Source organism: Melitaea cinxia, chromosome 17 (assembly GCF_905220565.1).
Source record: "Melitaea cinxia chromosome 17, ilMelCinx1.1, whole genome shotgun sequence".
NCBI classification, from domain to species: Eukaryota; Metazoa; Arthropoda; class Insecta; order Lepidoptera; family Nymphalidae; genus Melitaea; species Melitaea cinxia.
In genome coordinates, this window is record NC_059410.1 from 4,163,089 (window position 1) to 4,180,124 (window position 17,036).

General features: G+C 31.2%; 1 protein-coding gene across 1 annotated transcript in view; it reads left to right on the plus strand.

Moving 5' to 3' along the window:
- Positions 1–604: 604 nt before the first annotated feature.
- LOC123661645 (hillarin) overlaps positions 605–17,036 on the plus strand; it is a 59,242-nt gene continuing 42,810 nt past the window's right edge. The window contains exons 1-2 of the mRNA XM_045596598.1: positions 605–899; positions 8,508–8,697. Coding sequence (XP_045452554.1) covers positions 750–899; positions 8,508–8,697 — 340 coding nt within the window. The 5' untranslated portion in view covers positions 605–749. The remainder of the gene's footprint in view (positions 900–8,507; positions 8,698–17,036) is intronic.

Sequence of the window (17,036 nt, forward strand, 5' to 3'; positions counted from 1 at the left end):
CGATTAAAAAAAATTGTCGAATTCGGTCCACCCGGTCAAAAGTTCAGATGTAACATACATAAAAAAAATACATACGAATTGAGAACCTCCTCCTTTTTTGGAAGTCGGTTAAAACCTAGCGACAATTCCGGCTTTGCACAGTTGCAAAAACTTTCAGTGTTTTTCTACTATATTATGCATGTAATATACATATACACATAAACCTTACTCTGGAATCAATCTATTTACTAAAGAAAACCGCATCAAAATCCGTTGAGTAGTTTTAGCGATCTAAGTGCATACAGACAGCGGGAAGTGACTTTGTTTTATACTATGTAATAAGCGAACATCAATTATGCAGCTATTGAAATCTAATTGCAATTTAAAAATAAACTAAAATATAATATCAGCTGTCACTCAAAAAGTACACTTAACAATCGTTGATCGTTTGCAACGTGCATTTCATTGATTTCTACTATATATTAAAGAGCAATCGTTGAAGCGATGACAGTTGAAATTGCTTAATTATTGCGATTAGATCCGCGAAACTACAATTTAACATTACTACCAACAAGTGATTATTTCCTTTTACATAACAATACAAATCTTGTTTCAGCTAAGTTCAAAAATGAAGTAAAATTTGAGTTCCAAAAACCCTTTTTTTATTGCAATTTCCAATAGTTACACGTGACAAAGTGAAGTGACACATAACTGAAAAAGTGAAGTGTAGTGAAGTGTTTCATCCTAATTATGACGTGACCGTAACCGCCATGTATCGTCCGAATTTCTACGAGAGCACCTGCTTCCGTTGTAACGAGATAGTGTACCAAGTGGACCGAGTTGGGCCACTGAAGGACTTCACATTTTTCCACAGTGGATGCTTCAAGTGCGCGGTCTGTGGAACGAAGCTAACTCTAAAGGTAATGTATAGTAATTTATTTTCATTAATTTTGACGTTTTGATTTATGTACTGCAATCTTTGTATCATTAAATAAAGGTAAATGTGTAATAAAAGGATTGGAACATAATTAACGACACTGCTCCAAAGTGACTTGCACTGATATCGCGTATATGACTCTCAGCGTTTCTACCCAGACATGTATTTATTTGATAAATAGTACATAAAAATTATCGTAAATAACGACTATTACCCCAGACCGCGTGCCTATCATGTTGTAATTTTATCAATGTTTTGTTTATAGACAGGGATGTTTAAGAAATCATATCGATATCAATACAAGCGACGAAACCGTTTTTGCACGCTGTTAAGTTTAGTATATCGTATTATCGTTGCACATATTTTGACAGTGTGCAATAAAGCATAAAATATGTATTAATAAATTAACATTAATAATACTACAATAGAAAAAATAAATATATTAAACTATTAGAAATTGGTTTTTCCGAATGCTATAAAACTTTTAGGAAAGTCAAACGTTTGTTGTTCTTCACGAATTCAAAATAAATAACCAAATATTAATCAATAAAGAATCAATACAGACGTTAACAATTTAAGAGAATTTTAATTAAAATTTCTACGTATCTACAAGTTTATTAATGTAATAAAATTGAATATATCTCAGGAATTAACGATGTAACTATAAAAACTATTTATATGTTAGAAAAGCCTGTTTATGGAGGAAGGTATAAATTATAAATAATACTTTACAACTTATGGAAGATTATTAGAAATCGTAAACATAAACATATAGTTTAAGTACAGGAATTACATTGATGGAAACACATTGAAAGCTAGTACTGTGAAAGAGGCACATTCAAAACATTATCAAATAAGTATAAAATTTATACACACAGAGCTAATGTATCCCCAACAAAATATATATGTATATATATATATGCATATATATATATATATATATATATATATATATATATTTTTTTTTTTTTCATTTATCCACTTTGTTATAAATTTTGTGCTATCTATATTTCGCGAAACTTTTGATGAACATAGTTTGATGGCGAAAAAGGCGATTATCCCACACGATTCTTTTATACCAAAAAGACCGACAGTTGTGCATAAAATTCGTCCTGGATCCGAAGACGCTGCTGCCCGTCTTCAGTCTGTGTATTTCAAAGCCAGCAGGTGTTGGATGGCTATCCCGCCATCGGTTGGCTTTTTAAGTTGGTAGTGGAACTATGTTATCCCTCTCTTATGACACCCCCAGGACGAGAGGGAGAGGTTATATATTCTTTACTGCTGTAACCACACAGCAGTTAAGCATTTAAAATATACAAAAAAGGTATATTAGATGTCTCTCGCGAATTCGTTTACATTAACATTCATTGCTACTGTGCTGTTTCTATGGTTTGTTTGACATTCTAAAGTTTAATTATGCCACTTCTGCATATTTCTGCATGCTTGTGTTTCTTGGCCTATCCTAAGTCTTTTTTAATTTTAAGAGCATCAAAACGCAAAATAAAAAGTAATTGCTCTTAATTTCTTACGAGAATAACAATTTCATTTATATAATATGAAAAATTAAGGCTATATAATTATATAAAAATAGAAAGCATACAAATTATACTTCCATAATCGTATGCATTAATATGACTTAATAGTCAAAAAATAAATAAAAGAAGTTAAAAAAAGTAAAAAATTTAAGATATTATTAAAGAAATTAAAAAAAAACTACATGTACATACTCGGATAATTGTGTTTGCTCTCAAACGAAAAAAAAAAAAACCCAACTTCAACTACATCGACAATTAATACAACGTAAGTATACAAAATAATACGTGTCATCAAAGATCATCAAGTCAAGATCAAAAAGTAGTCATCAGATCTCGATTAAATTGAAATGGGACTGCAAGACAAGTATTAGTTTTCGATTAAAAGAAACATCAAAATCGTTATGCCTAATGAAAAGGTATGCGGTATAATACAACGTAGATCGACGAAAAAGTAGTCACGTAAATACGCATTATTAGATACAACTCGAAAAGTGCTTGTCAGATCTTGATTAAATTTCAACGGGACTACATGACACGCACCACCTTTCGATTAAAATAGAAATAATCGAAATTGGTCCACCCAGTCAAAAGTTATGAGCTGGCTTATATAAAAAAAATACAGTCACACTACAACACAGTATTGAGAACCTTCTCCTTTTTTTTGAAGCCGCTTAAAATAAATATAGCGGGACACAGTTGGTGAACTGTCACGCGGGACAAAGTTGGGTCAGCAAATTGGTGCAAAAATCATCGAAAACTAAAAAACGAAATTTATGAGACGTCTGATAGTATTAATTGTATTAAATCCAAGGTAAACAAACATGAGTAATGTTGATACAGATCAGTCTGTAAATGAGTCACGTGTAACTAACCTGTTACTCACCTGCAACGTATATAACTGTTAAAGCATTGTTTTCAAGGCCAAGTTCTGTAAATAAATAAAATATATAAAAATATAAATTTTCGCTAGTATTTACAGTATATATACATTACGTTATCTATTTCACTTCGAAATTTAGACCACATGGAATATTTAGCGAAGATTACCTATTGTATATATTCTCTTATTTTATATGTAAGCCGTAATTTTTTTTTTATTTTATTTTGAGCAAAATACAGACTAAATAAGTTAGTAAATACGAAAATAAAGATTAATATCAATTTTATTTTAATGTTGAACGTGATAAAACAATAAAGGGATTAACCAATCTTTATCCTGTTGAAAAAGAGAAGGAGATTTAGTATTGGTAAAGTACATATTGACAACCTATTGATTTTTGAATAGCTATAGGGAATATATCTCTCTTGGGAAAAAACTACCACTTCATATTGAATGGTACTTAAATCTATCGCATTGCTCCACTGCCGGTTGGCGAATAATTTCTCTACGAAGCGACACAATGTGGAAATACGTACAGATCACTTTGATCTGTTTGAGATATACATGACAATCCAACAGATCAGAAAATATATATGTATTGTATACAAAAGTATACGAAAATCTATTCCATGACACCGCAACCATCACTCCACCAGTTACATTATAAACAAGGCTTATAATGTAACTGATACTGATACTGATACTTATACTTATACTTATACTAGCTGTGAGCCACGGTTTCACCGCATCAATTTGAGGGAAAAACGTACTAAAATACTTTAAACCAGGGGTGAGCAACGTTTTTTTAGTAGAGGGCCGCAAAATTTTGAAAAATTGATATTCGGGCCAAAAGCAAAAATTGATGGAAAATGATAAGACTTACTTTAAGTATTGAATTTTGATGTGCATTATTATAATAAAATTGACAGTTTTGAAAATTTGAAAACTCTGGCGGGTCGCACAAAATCTCTATTTGCGGGGCGTGGGTTGCTCACCCCTGCTTTAAACCATTACTTACACTAAAACGCGCTAACCTCTGGAACCCTAAGTAGTTCGAATAGATTTTTTTTTGTAGTGGATAATACCGAGGAAGGCTATTAGGCTATATAATATTTTAGTACGAGTATGTACCTTGTTTCCTTAAATTAACGCGAGTGAAATTGCGGGGTACACGTAGTATATTATAATAAAATATAATTATCAAAAATATTGCATTAAACAGTTCTTTCAGTTTGTAACATTTCGTTTTTAAAGAAAAATATAAACGATTGTCATTTTTTTCCGTTTATTTTAAGAAGTGAAAGTTGTCTTCATTCAATAACGTTATGCACAATTTCTAAAATATCTCTCTTACTAGCTGTGCCTGCGATTTCATTCGCGTTCAATTTAACAAAAAAGTTTTTATTCGGTTCGCAGTTACAAAATTAAATGTCTAAAATTAAATTAGCCTAAGTTACTCCTTAATAATACATTAGCTATCTGCCAGTGATTGTCCCGTCAAAATCGGTCCAGTCGTTTCAGAGATTAGCCGGAACAAACAGACAGACAGACAAAAATTGTAAAAAAAAAATGTTATTTTGGTATATGTACCGTGTATACCTACGTCCATATGCATTTAGCAAAAAGTGTTTATTTTAATATTACAAACAGACACACGAATTTTATTTATTTGTATAGCTAACTCAACGTAGTATATCAGTTTTGCGAATTTCAATAATTCGACTGTTGGAGACTTAAAAAAATTCTTAGGCAACACTAACTATTTTTATGGAGCTTTGCTTGCCTTTTAGACACTAGGTATATATATATCTTCTCTTTATAAATAAAATATATCGCCGCAATAAATGTACGCGCATAATTTCCGTACGATGGCACCCAATTGGACAATTATTTACTTTGTTGTTCATTTAAATTAAAAGAAATGAGTATATCGAAATATTCACGAAAAAATGTAAGGTATACAGTAGACTCATTTAGCTTAGATTAAAATTGCACTTGTATTATTTAAAGGAATACTTTGAAAGTTATTACAGTTTGAAATTTTCACTCAACTCGAAACGGTTGGGTGGCTGGCCACGCCTCGGTCTGCTTTAGATAATATATGCACCCGTGCAATACCGGGCAGGTCGCAGGTTCAATGTTATATACCAGTCGGCTGTTACCTATAACACAAGCATTAAGTTGCTTACTTTAGGAACAGACGACCGTGTGTGTATTGTGTAAATATTTATTTATTTATTTATTTATTTATTAAAAATAACGACCCGAAACAGACAGTAATGCCACGTGTAAAGCTTCGTACCACTTACAAAATATGTACCTGTTTGTTTATAAATCATGTGATAACCACCAAGAGATACATTAAATATTATAATTTAAGGTATTACGGTAATGATAAGGTAAATATGATTTCAACTACCTATTATGACGTGCAAGATCAAGTACCTAACGTAAAGATTTATAAAATAACTAGCTGACCCCGCAAACACTGTTTTGCCATATATGTTATACCCCCTTAAACTCCTCCTCCTCCCTTATAACTTAGAGGTTTAAAAATAGATGTTAGCCGATTCTCAGACCTACCCGATATGCACACAAATGTCCAGCCGTTTCGGAAGAGTATGGTAACTACCATTGACACGAGAATTTTATATATAAGATTAATTTGAAAAATAGGAAATATTTACGATTCATCCTGTAGCATCCCACTGCCGGGCCTCGTTCTCCATTTAAGAGAAGGATTGGAGCTTTATCCACCACGCCGCGGGTTGACGGATAGGAAATATTTAGTTGAAACCTAATTACGCCGTAGGTATGACTGAATTCTATTTTTATTTTATTTTACTTTAATATTTGTAAAGGAATGAAAGAAAAGAAAGAAGTATTTTTAAGCAAACAAAACTAAAACAATGTTTTTATAATTATGTAAACAAAATAAAAGCTTTTGAAATGGACAACGGTAAATAATAACATGAAAGTAAAAATAGTGTGAATAGTTAACGGTTGCTTCTGTGCATCTAATTTAATAGGAGTATATTAATATTAATATATTAAGTACTATTTTAAATCGTATTTATGTAAGTGTGTCACAAAAACTTAATTTGATTAAATTTTTTGTCGTAAAAACGAACATAGCTTGACCTAACCTCCCCATTCATTTTATAAGATACTTTTTAATATATTTTTTTTCCACATTTCATAAAACCGTATTTTATAAATAATCACAGATTATAAATAGCCTACCATCTAAAATATGGCAAAAACCAAACGTAAATTATGTTTGGTTTTTGCTATATTTTAATAACGATCGAATACTAGCAAGACAATTTAACTTTTTTTTTACATAATAATTCACAAACAATTAGAGTATTTATTATACGTATAAGGATGATTTGTAATACGTCTTAGCAAGGTCTTTGTAGTTTGGTATTGAGAATATTCCAAGTAACATCTGCATTAGCTCTAACACATCACACTACTATAAACCCACTATAATGTGATTCACTATAAAATACACCCTAGCCTTTGCAATAAACTACTATTAAACTGCAATAAACTTAGTAAAAAAGTAAACTTACTTTAAGTAAATTTAAGTTTAACAATTTTGTCCATAGAAAGGAAACATGCAATATGTATCGTGAGAAAGGATATTTACACACAAATAAAACTATATCTGCATATTAATTTTTATTACAATTTGTGCAATAGTTTGGCCATGAAAAGTCTGACCTTTCATTGATATTGTTATTATCAACACAGTGTAAACAGTGTAGTGTGTCTCTTATTATTTCATTAAAATATTGAATATAATATGAAACGTTAAAAACTTCTAAAAATGTTAAGTTCATATATATATATATATATATATATATATATATATATATATATATATATATATAAAATATACCAAAAACCAAACGTAAATTATGTTTGGTTTTTACTATATTTTTACTTACACTGTGGAAGCCTAATAATGACGGAAATGATAGTAAGGGTATTTCATTGCTGGTTTGTTTACCATTGTGTCTCAATGAATGAATCAGCTTAATAATGAGCGTTCGTATTTGAATGAAATCGACAGCGGAATCGCTGACAGTGGCGTAAAAATACCATAAAATCAAATTAACACATTCATTGGATATATTTCGTGATTGTTTTCACGGATCATTAATTTATTAAATTTATTGCCTAATAATTCGATATTAGTATTGAAAATAATGTTTATTTAAATAATGTAATAAACATTTGATTGAGAATGTGTAAAATAGTTGCAACTTTGTCTTACAACCGGACGGATATCACTCAAGAAGTAGGCCCCACGTAATATTAATTTTTAGGCGGTTTTAAGAGGATATAGTACTGCATAATGCTGCATAATGTTTATTTATATGTAATATTATTTATTAATTTAATATTATTATTTAATATAATGTTGCACTCTTAATAAGACGCAAAGGCGATCTTATCACTAATTTGCAGAATCTACATTCCTTTAAAAACTAATAACCATTTTAAAATTTTAATTTATAAAATGACGATTCGAAAGTGCTTTTGAAGCTTATTTGAATAAAGTTGTTTTTGATTTTAAGTGATTCCTTATAAAAAATTCCTTGTCATAGACAACCTTTGCATGTAAAGATAACATTAGTAACATGATGTATCACATAACAATTACTTACCTATGTATTGTAACCGCGTCCTTCTATTTCATAAAAATTATTACTTCTATTTCATTAATATTTTTGTAACAAAATATATATTCTGAACAAACTATTTATGTAGATAGCTTATTGTAACAATGATTTATCATGAAATAAATATTTTTCGTCTTATTCAGCACTTTATCAGAAAACTGTTGCGCAAAATTTCTACAAATATTATTACAACTTAACCTATAATTTAGATAAAATCGAAATAAATAAACATCTCACACTCAGCGGCCTCAACTAAGATTTACTCCTGTGACCGGAAACAAACACAAACTCCTACACCACGGCAAACACCGTATGACCAATACAAGTGTTTGTCATAAGCCGGGAAGTGCTGTGACCGCTGCACTAATCCGTCATTTAAAATTCATATAAAATATGAATCACATAAAGTAATAATCTTTAATAAATCTACCACCACACTTCCACACCCTTGGCTTATATATTGTTCATTTTCTATTCACCAGACATACTACAACAATCAGCACTGGACGGAAGACAAAGAAGTGTACTGCTCGAGTCATGTTCCCAAAATCGGGCCTGGTCACTTGGATAACTCGTCCGTGGGCATCCGCAGCGCCCTCAACGTTCCGAAGAGCAACAACTATGTGAACGAACAGATCAGAGGACATACGAGGAACAGCCATGAAACGGAACGTAAGTATTATAGCATTTCTGTAAAGGGCAAGCTATATCTGTATCGGGTGTTTGTTACTGTGCAGTAGGATTTTTGTTAAATACAATTAGGTCGGCAAACAAGTGTACGGCACACCTGATTGTAAGCGAACACCGTAGTCTATAGACGCTTGCAACACCCGACGCATCGTAAGACCATCGTCGACCTTACCCCAAATTCTCCTTGGAGCTCTGGTCACCTTATTCACCACTAAAACACAATACTGCTTGAAAGGAGTATTATTAAGCTGTGATCTTCTGTATGGTACTTTCCCAGTCAGGCTGCTCCAGATTTTAGCAGGATATTTCCTGCTGTGCCCAACTTTGGTCTAAAATTATAAGCGACAACCAAGTTACCAAAGCCTTAATCCATTGTAATTAAACAACTACATGCAACGTAGTTAATTATTTATAGACATTTGTTATAATTTTCTGTCACCTTGCAGAATATTTTTCGAAATTTTGCGAATTTTTCGAAAGATAAATCTCAACGTAAACACAGATATTAGACTTGTTACAGCAATATAAATTAAACTAAAATAACGGAATAATAAGTTGTGTGGCTTCGGCATTAAAGAATATTGCCACTCCCTCTCTTCCCGTGGCTGTCGTAAGAGGCGACTAAGGGATAACACAGTTCCACTACCACCTTGGAACTTATAAAGCCGACCGATGGCGGGATAACCATCTAACTGCTGGCTTTGAAATACACAGACCAAAGACGGGCAGCAGTGTCTTCGGTGCGACAAAGCCAACCCTGCGGTCACCAACCCGCCTGCCCAGCGTGGTGACTGAGGGCATATGAGTGTACGACATTTTTGGCACAAACTTGTGGAGGCCTATGTCCAGCAGTGGACTGCAATAGGCTGAAGTGATGATGATGAAAATAACAGACACAAATCCAAAACATCGAAAATGTATGAGAGCTTATATGTCTAACTGCAAAAGACTGTTACCTGCAGGGAATATATTTAACAAAACATTAATAAAGATAAAGCATAAACTTGAAAATCTGACTCATTACCGCTCGAACAAACAAACAAAACAAAAAATATTATAAACCTACGCAACATTGAAAATATATAATAATTGTATTCCATATACAACAAATTTAATCTTATTTAGTCGCGTTTCTATTTATAACAAAGACCTGTAGAGCCTTAACAATAGCACGGCCTTCTGGCGCGTTGTATCATCCACTTACAATGGCACTGCATTCATGACCTCAGCTAATAAGCGGACAAACAGTATTCGTATATCAGATGTAATTAAATGATGGTACATTTCCTGGACGACTCGACAAAAATAAGATGCTTAGGAATTTTAAATAAATCACGAACATCTTCTGGTTTTGCCCAAATTTTGACAGCGGAATTTCGAGAAAAAACAAAAATAATTCTATATTTCGAGCACCTCATTTTGCAGAACTCTAAATTTTAATTACATTGCTATCAAGAATCTTTTATTATTATACAAATTTGTCTACTCATATTTTAATGTTTTTAAATCTGTATTCAATTTCATAATCTTGCGTTAAATTATTTCAAATATAAAACCAATACAAGTAAAATAACTCAGACTAATTTGAGTTGTATATATGTAGTTATACACACAGACGCGATTTAGACTGACACATATATTTTTTTTTACCTTTTGGTTAACAACAGACTCCGTATTAAAGAAAAGTTTTATTTAATCTAATTTAAAAAAAGTTAATTGATTGTGCTAAACCTATGTGATAATATTATAAGACTTGATAACAATTCTATTTCGTATACATTTCAACTTGGTCCGCATTGATGGTTAACTGAAAACTTGCAAATATCTTCCATATCAGAAGAAGTGTTACGTTTACGGTAGCACAAGAAAGTAAATTGTGAATTTGAAAATGTTTCTATTCAAGTAGCTGATTCACGTATTTATTTTGTTATTTTAAATAATTTATTGTACAACACAATTGATTCATTTACAAATGCGTCGATTTAAGCTACTGCATTTTAAACCAGCCAACTTTATTATGAGCAAGAAACATTGGTAATATAGATGCAAAATAATATTAACCCATAACATGTTATGATACAACCACAGCCTAGTGATACAACATTACACAAATAAACTCGGTAACTGGTTCGCTTCGTACCAATTTGTTTCGTTCATAAAAACTTAATGATTATAATTGATATAATATGCATTATATAATGTCGTCGTTCACAATTTGAAACCGGTTGACAATATACCTTGCAATTCAACTTTTTTAATAATAAAATATACTTCAACATCCTTGCGAACACGTTTTATTGCTGTATAACACATAACCTTTAACTGTATAGTAACGTATTTATTGTAATGTTTTAGAAAAATTAAAGAAATGTCACTGTTAAACTTATTTCAATATTTCATATTTGCCAAATTATACCAGATTTACTGTATAAAACACTGTCGTTATTTTTATTACATACTAGCTGTATTCTGCGCCCGTTGCTACGATTTTTTTTTGTCGTGCCACCTCAGAAATCTTTGTGGGCTCATGCACAACACTTTGCTGAAGATTCACCTGATCAAATGCATGGTTTACGATTGTATAAAGGACATACAGACGAACATTCATTTATATATATAATAAGAAGATTATATAGAATTTCTATCAAACGAACCTAAAGTGACTAATAATTTTCGATCACAGAAATAATAATTTAAATTAAAAAAAATTGGAAATCATTATTTGGTCCAGTTTTTATTTTTATTTTTATTAATTATTAAAAATAAAAACAATACTGTAAAAAAATCTTATGTAATATAAAAACAGAAGTTAATGTTCCTGATGAAATTAAAAAAAAGAACCAAAAATACATCAAATTCGAAAAAAACAAAAAAAAATTAAAGCGCCAACGCGCACAACTTAAAATACTACCTAGCGGTATGCAGACACAATAAACATTATATTCTCTTTTGTGGATCTCTGTAGTGTGTTGCATGTAGATAGATAATTATTTATTATTTCATCTTCATTTCTCTTATCTAAAAATAAAAGAAAAACGTTACCTCGTGTTAATTTTTTAGATTTACAACTAGTCCTTTGAAAGAACCTGTACAAAAATTATTCGGCATATTTCGCTGTTAGAAAGAGAGATGTCGTATCATCAGTTGAGTGAAAGGGACGGAAGAACTTGTTGCAAAAGCGGCCGCATTCCAAGTAACAGCCCAGTGACCTAAAGCTCTGTGTAGACTAACTGTTATGATCAACTCTGAAATATGGCTGACCAATTCTCATTAAATTTACATTTAAATTGCCTATAGATAATTTGAATGAGTACATTTATCTTGCCTATGGACCTTTATACAACAAAAACTGACATTAAAAATCTCGATTACATCAAATGATCACTCTCTACTCTCACTCGCTTAATTTTGTCTTCAAATATTTCCGAATATAGAAGTAACAAATATTTTTTTAATCGATTTTATCTTTAATATATATTTAAGCAAATTTATTACACAAAATTCCTTAACATCAATTCCAATAAATACTTAAGCGGCTTAAAATTCTTGTTTCGACAAATTATTAGAAAATTAAAAAAGAATTATTAGAAATAATTTGTCGATTAAAAACGAGAATTTAAATTTGTACGTCTCAGATTAACCAACTAAACACTACCTATCCTTATATAATTAAGTTGCATTAGATATCGTCGACGTTAGCTAAGAGTTTGGCTCTTAAGGTAACTCATGTGGTATTCCAATACGCGACAGTTTTGTAAGATGTCGTTACCTTATCGGGAGCATGTGTAACACTTGGGCAATACAGCTGGTTGTACTCATATGGTATAGACACACTGAATTCTTCTTACTAAAGTTAGTCAATGGTATAGACCGCTGGAACAATCATGCAACGCAATTATTAATTAATTATCCAAAAACTAATTTAAAAGTATGAGACTAACAATATACAATAAAATATGAGACTAACATAAAAATTATATTACTTAATTTAATAATAATAGTTTTATGTAATAATGTAACTTTATACACATTTTAAGTTAGTCAAGAATGGAAAAGCTAACAAGTCCACAGCGACATGTCATATCGGATCTACAGATTATAACCATTATTTAATGACCTAACATTGACCGTTTATAAGATCAAATGTAAGAAGATTAATCAGTAAAATGATCTCTTGATAACAGATATTGAACCATGGTCACATTCATGAACATCGCAAGATGTATACAACGTTCTTAACAGAGCTGATTCTGACATCAATAATTTATTATTTATGCCGGTAAACATTAGTAAATAAAAGAGGAAATGGAGGTTAATGAATGTTTAATATATATAAGAAGCACTTACTTTTAGTACACTATTTTTCTTTTTGTTTATTGCTATTTTGTTAGTAAACTTGACAATAGGAACTTTCGAGATTTAGGTTATGTTAGGAATAACGCAGCGATCATGTTTTTTTTTGTTATGAATTTCGATATTTGTAAATCTAATTGACGTTCACGTTCTGTTATAAATTAGAAAAAGTCTTCCTCAAAGAAAACAAACAAGGTAAAATACTTTTTTCAAATGGTTTTGATAACAAGAGCACGCTCTTCTACTTCCACAAAATATACATTTCTTTTTTAATTTTTATGATTTAAATCTTGACCAAATCCATTTCAACTGTTAATATGTAACTGTTATAATGTGTATGAATTATCAATTTCTTTGAATTTTAAAATGTCATAATATATGTATATCCATGCGTATATATTTTTTTTTCTTCTAATTATGAGCAAGAAAGATATTTATTTAAAATTGTTTGAAATTACTTAAGTTGTTGCTTTCTTTATTCAATCTAATCTAAAAAAAACTGATATCAGTTATAGTTTAAAAATCGAATTACAAAGTTTTCTTTATTTCAATTTTTTTTTAATACAACTAGGTCGGCAAACAAAATATAACATACGACTCACCTAATAGTAAGCGATTATCGTAACTTATGCACCTGCAACACCAGAAGCGTTGGAAACGTGTTGCCGACTTACCTTACTCACCACAGGAACATAACTCATTTAGCTTCAATGTTCTGTAAGGTCAAGGTGCTTCCCTAGTCGGACTACTCCAAATTTTGAGCAGGATATTTCATGCTGTGACCTATCCTATTTAGATATTATATTTAATAGTTCGATGACAAATTTTTTGCCTGCCCAGCGTGGTGACTATGGGCAAAACACATGAGTTTACGCCATTTTTGGCGTGAACTTGTGGAGGCCTATGTCAAGTAGTGGACTGCAAAAGGCTGCTGTGATGATGATGATGTCTAATTTTGTTCATCTCGATTTTAGATTTCTCCTAATTTATCTGATTTAGAGTTCTCTAGATTAGAATCTTTATATGGCCATAAATACATCATTCTATATAGAGGATAAGTTAAGCTGGTGATGTAGCCCTTGTCATCATGGAAAATCCGATTCCAAAGCAGATTTGGAGATAAGATAAACCGTATGAGTACATCGGATAGATTTCAAATTATTTCCAAAGCTGGAAAAAATGTTAAGAACATTGATTTAACTGTAACGCTCGAGAATGTATTTTGCAATTACACGTTTTTTTTTTTTTTTACAAAAACTAGTTTCTACACTTTTTATTCAACATTTTACTACATATTTAATACTACCGGTATTTAAAAATAAATTACGTGAACGGTAAAGTTTCCATAATCAAATTTTATTTGCTGCAAATTTATAATTTTTTTTTTAATATTACATAAATCTTTATTCATTTCACGCATGCACGCATTGTAAGAAAAACGAAAAAATATAAAATTTTATTACTTTATAACGTAGTATGAAATGCATAATATACATTTTAATGATGCTTCTAATTAAAGCTATATTGTCTTTGAATATAGAAACTGTGTACTTGTAGTATTATAGAGTACGTTTGTTTTTCGTCATAAAATTACATTATGCATATACTTTTATATACATTTTTTGAATTTAAAATAATAGTGTTATGTAATTACTCGTGCTTTATTAATTACTATCAAGTTTATGTGATATATCTTATCTATATATTAATACGTGAAGCAAAAACTTTGTACCCCTTTTTTACGGAAATTGCGAGGATGGAGGAGTATGAAATTTCACGCACTTATAGTTTATATATGTAGATAAAAAGTGCAGAATGCTATTTTTTTTATTATGCATAAAAATACACCAAATCAATTTAATAAACATTACACATACTCGTACTACTATGTATTTGACACACACACGCATATACACTATTTCGTTTATTATTATAGTAATATTTAAATTTAAATTAATTATTATGGTCTAATTTCGACCACTGGACGACCACTAGTTTTATTATAATTACATATATTATTATCCTGTATGTACTTTTTTCAATTTTTTCTTAAGTGTTTTTAAGTGTGTTCAAATCTATTTACAATACTTACTCCTTACGCAACGACAGATGTGACACTGATGTTACAGAAATTAAAAGTCCTCGTATATTTCTCTGATGTAATGGTGCGTGTGCTGTGTCAGTGGTGCCTAAAACACCGACAGTCACGGGGATATTTGTATTTATACAAATATTTATTTCCGGTCTCGTTGTAATGCAAATTAAATGTAAGCTGGGTGGGACGACCGCTCTGGTGTAAAGGGTGCCGTGTGCCGTGTCGGCGGCGCCTAAGCACCGACGGACGGTCGCGGGTTCGATTCCTGCTCGGAGTGGATATTTGTGTTTATGCAAATATTTATTTCCGGTCTCGTTGTTAGTCCTTTTGGGTCTACCCACCTTGCCTCGGAGAGCACGTTAACCAGTCGATCCCGGTTGTTATCATGTACACCTGATACCGATCCTTAGTCATAGTAGGGAACATATCCGCCAACCATCCGCCAACCCGCATTGGAGCAGCGTGGTGGATTAAGCTCTGATCTCTCCTACTGAAGCGTATATTTCTAATATGAATATGATTAATTGCGCAGCTTATGCGTTTTCTTTTTTATTTACACGAAATATTGAATATTAATATGTTTACAGTACTTACACTTGAAACTTGACAACTTAATAGTTATTTTCACTACATACCATAGAACTACAATTTAAAAAAAAAAGTGTCAAAATACAATTGACACAATACAGCATAATTTTAGTACATAGCTTTATTAAATTTACTAGACTGTGTTTGTGTGTGTAGATGACACAGATACTAGTAATGTTTCTTTTGAATTAAGTAATATAATGTCAAGATTATCTGTGACACATATAAGCGGATCAAATGAACATTTACATTTTCTAATAGTATCTTAGAACAGGTATGCAGGTTTAAATTCTACGGAACGGCACAGTATGTGACTTATGGTTATATAAAAGGTCATTGGCCCCATTTCAAGGTGTAAATTTTCTGATATTGTTATCGAAGGAATTTATAACATACGTACATGGATTAGAGATCATATTCGCGTAATAACTTCTTGAATCATACATCAACTAAGTAGCACTTAATTTCACTATTTTACTAGTGTGATGAATAATTTTATGATCAGAATAATATATTGAAGCTGTGTATTCTAAATATAGTATACTATTTTTGCCGAAAGCAAGCCGAAGAACTTAAGTTCATTATAATAAATTTTAATTATATGCAATGTATGGTACGGCTAAAAAACTTAACAAATTAAAATGTACCTTTTTAACCTACTTCTGAGAAGAAAGGGCTATGTAATTACTCCGCATCTTTTTATTGCTTACGAGTTAACATAACGATCTCTTCATGTTTTCTGGATGGATTTAAATTCTTAGCTCCGACGACATTCAACGGAATTTCTCAACTGAATCCAAAATGTAGATTACTTTTCAAAACTAGTCTTACCTACCCCAATTCACTTATATACATAAAGATTAAAAGACCAGAACAAAGTGAAATATGTAGTCAACATTTATATTTTTATTGAATCACGAAGGGTTAGTAAAAAAAATACACCCTCCATTCGACCCATCCGACAAGTCAATCAGCAACGACTCTACCCTAACATAATAAATCAAATGGTTATATAAATGCCCCGATGTCGGCGTAACTTTATTTTGACTCCTTTTGTAAAAAAGGGCCCATCAAAATATTCCAGAGACTGCCACCGACCCAAGATGAAATGGTCTGTTATGACTCATTCGTATCGTAGTAATTATAATATTAAACAAAATAAATAAATTATTACTTGTTACGCTCTTTTATATAATACTAGCCGTGCCCCGCTGTTTCAGCCGCGTTATTTATTAAACGTCAATTGTAAACAGAAACGTGATCCGATAATAAAAACTTTTTACCA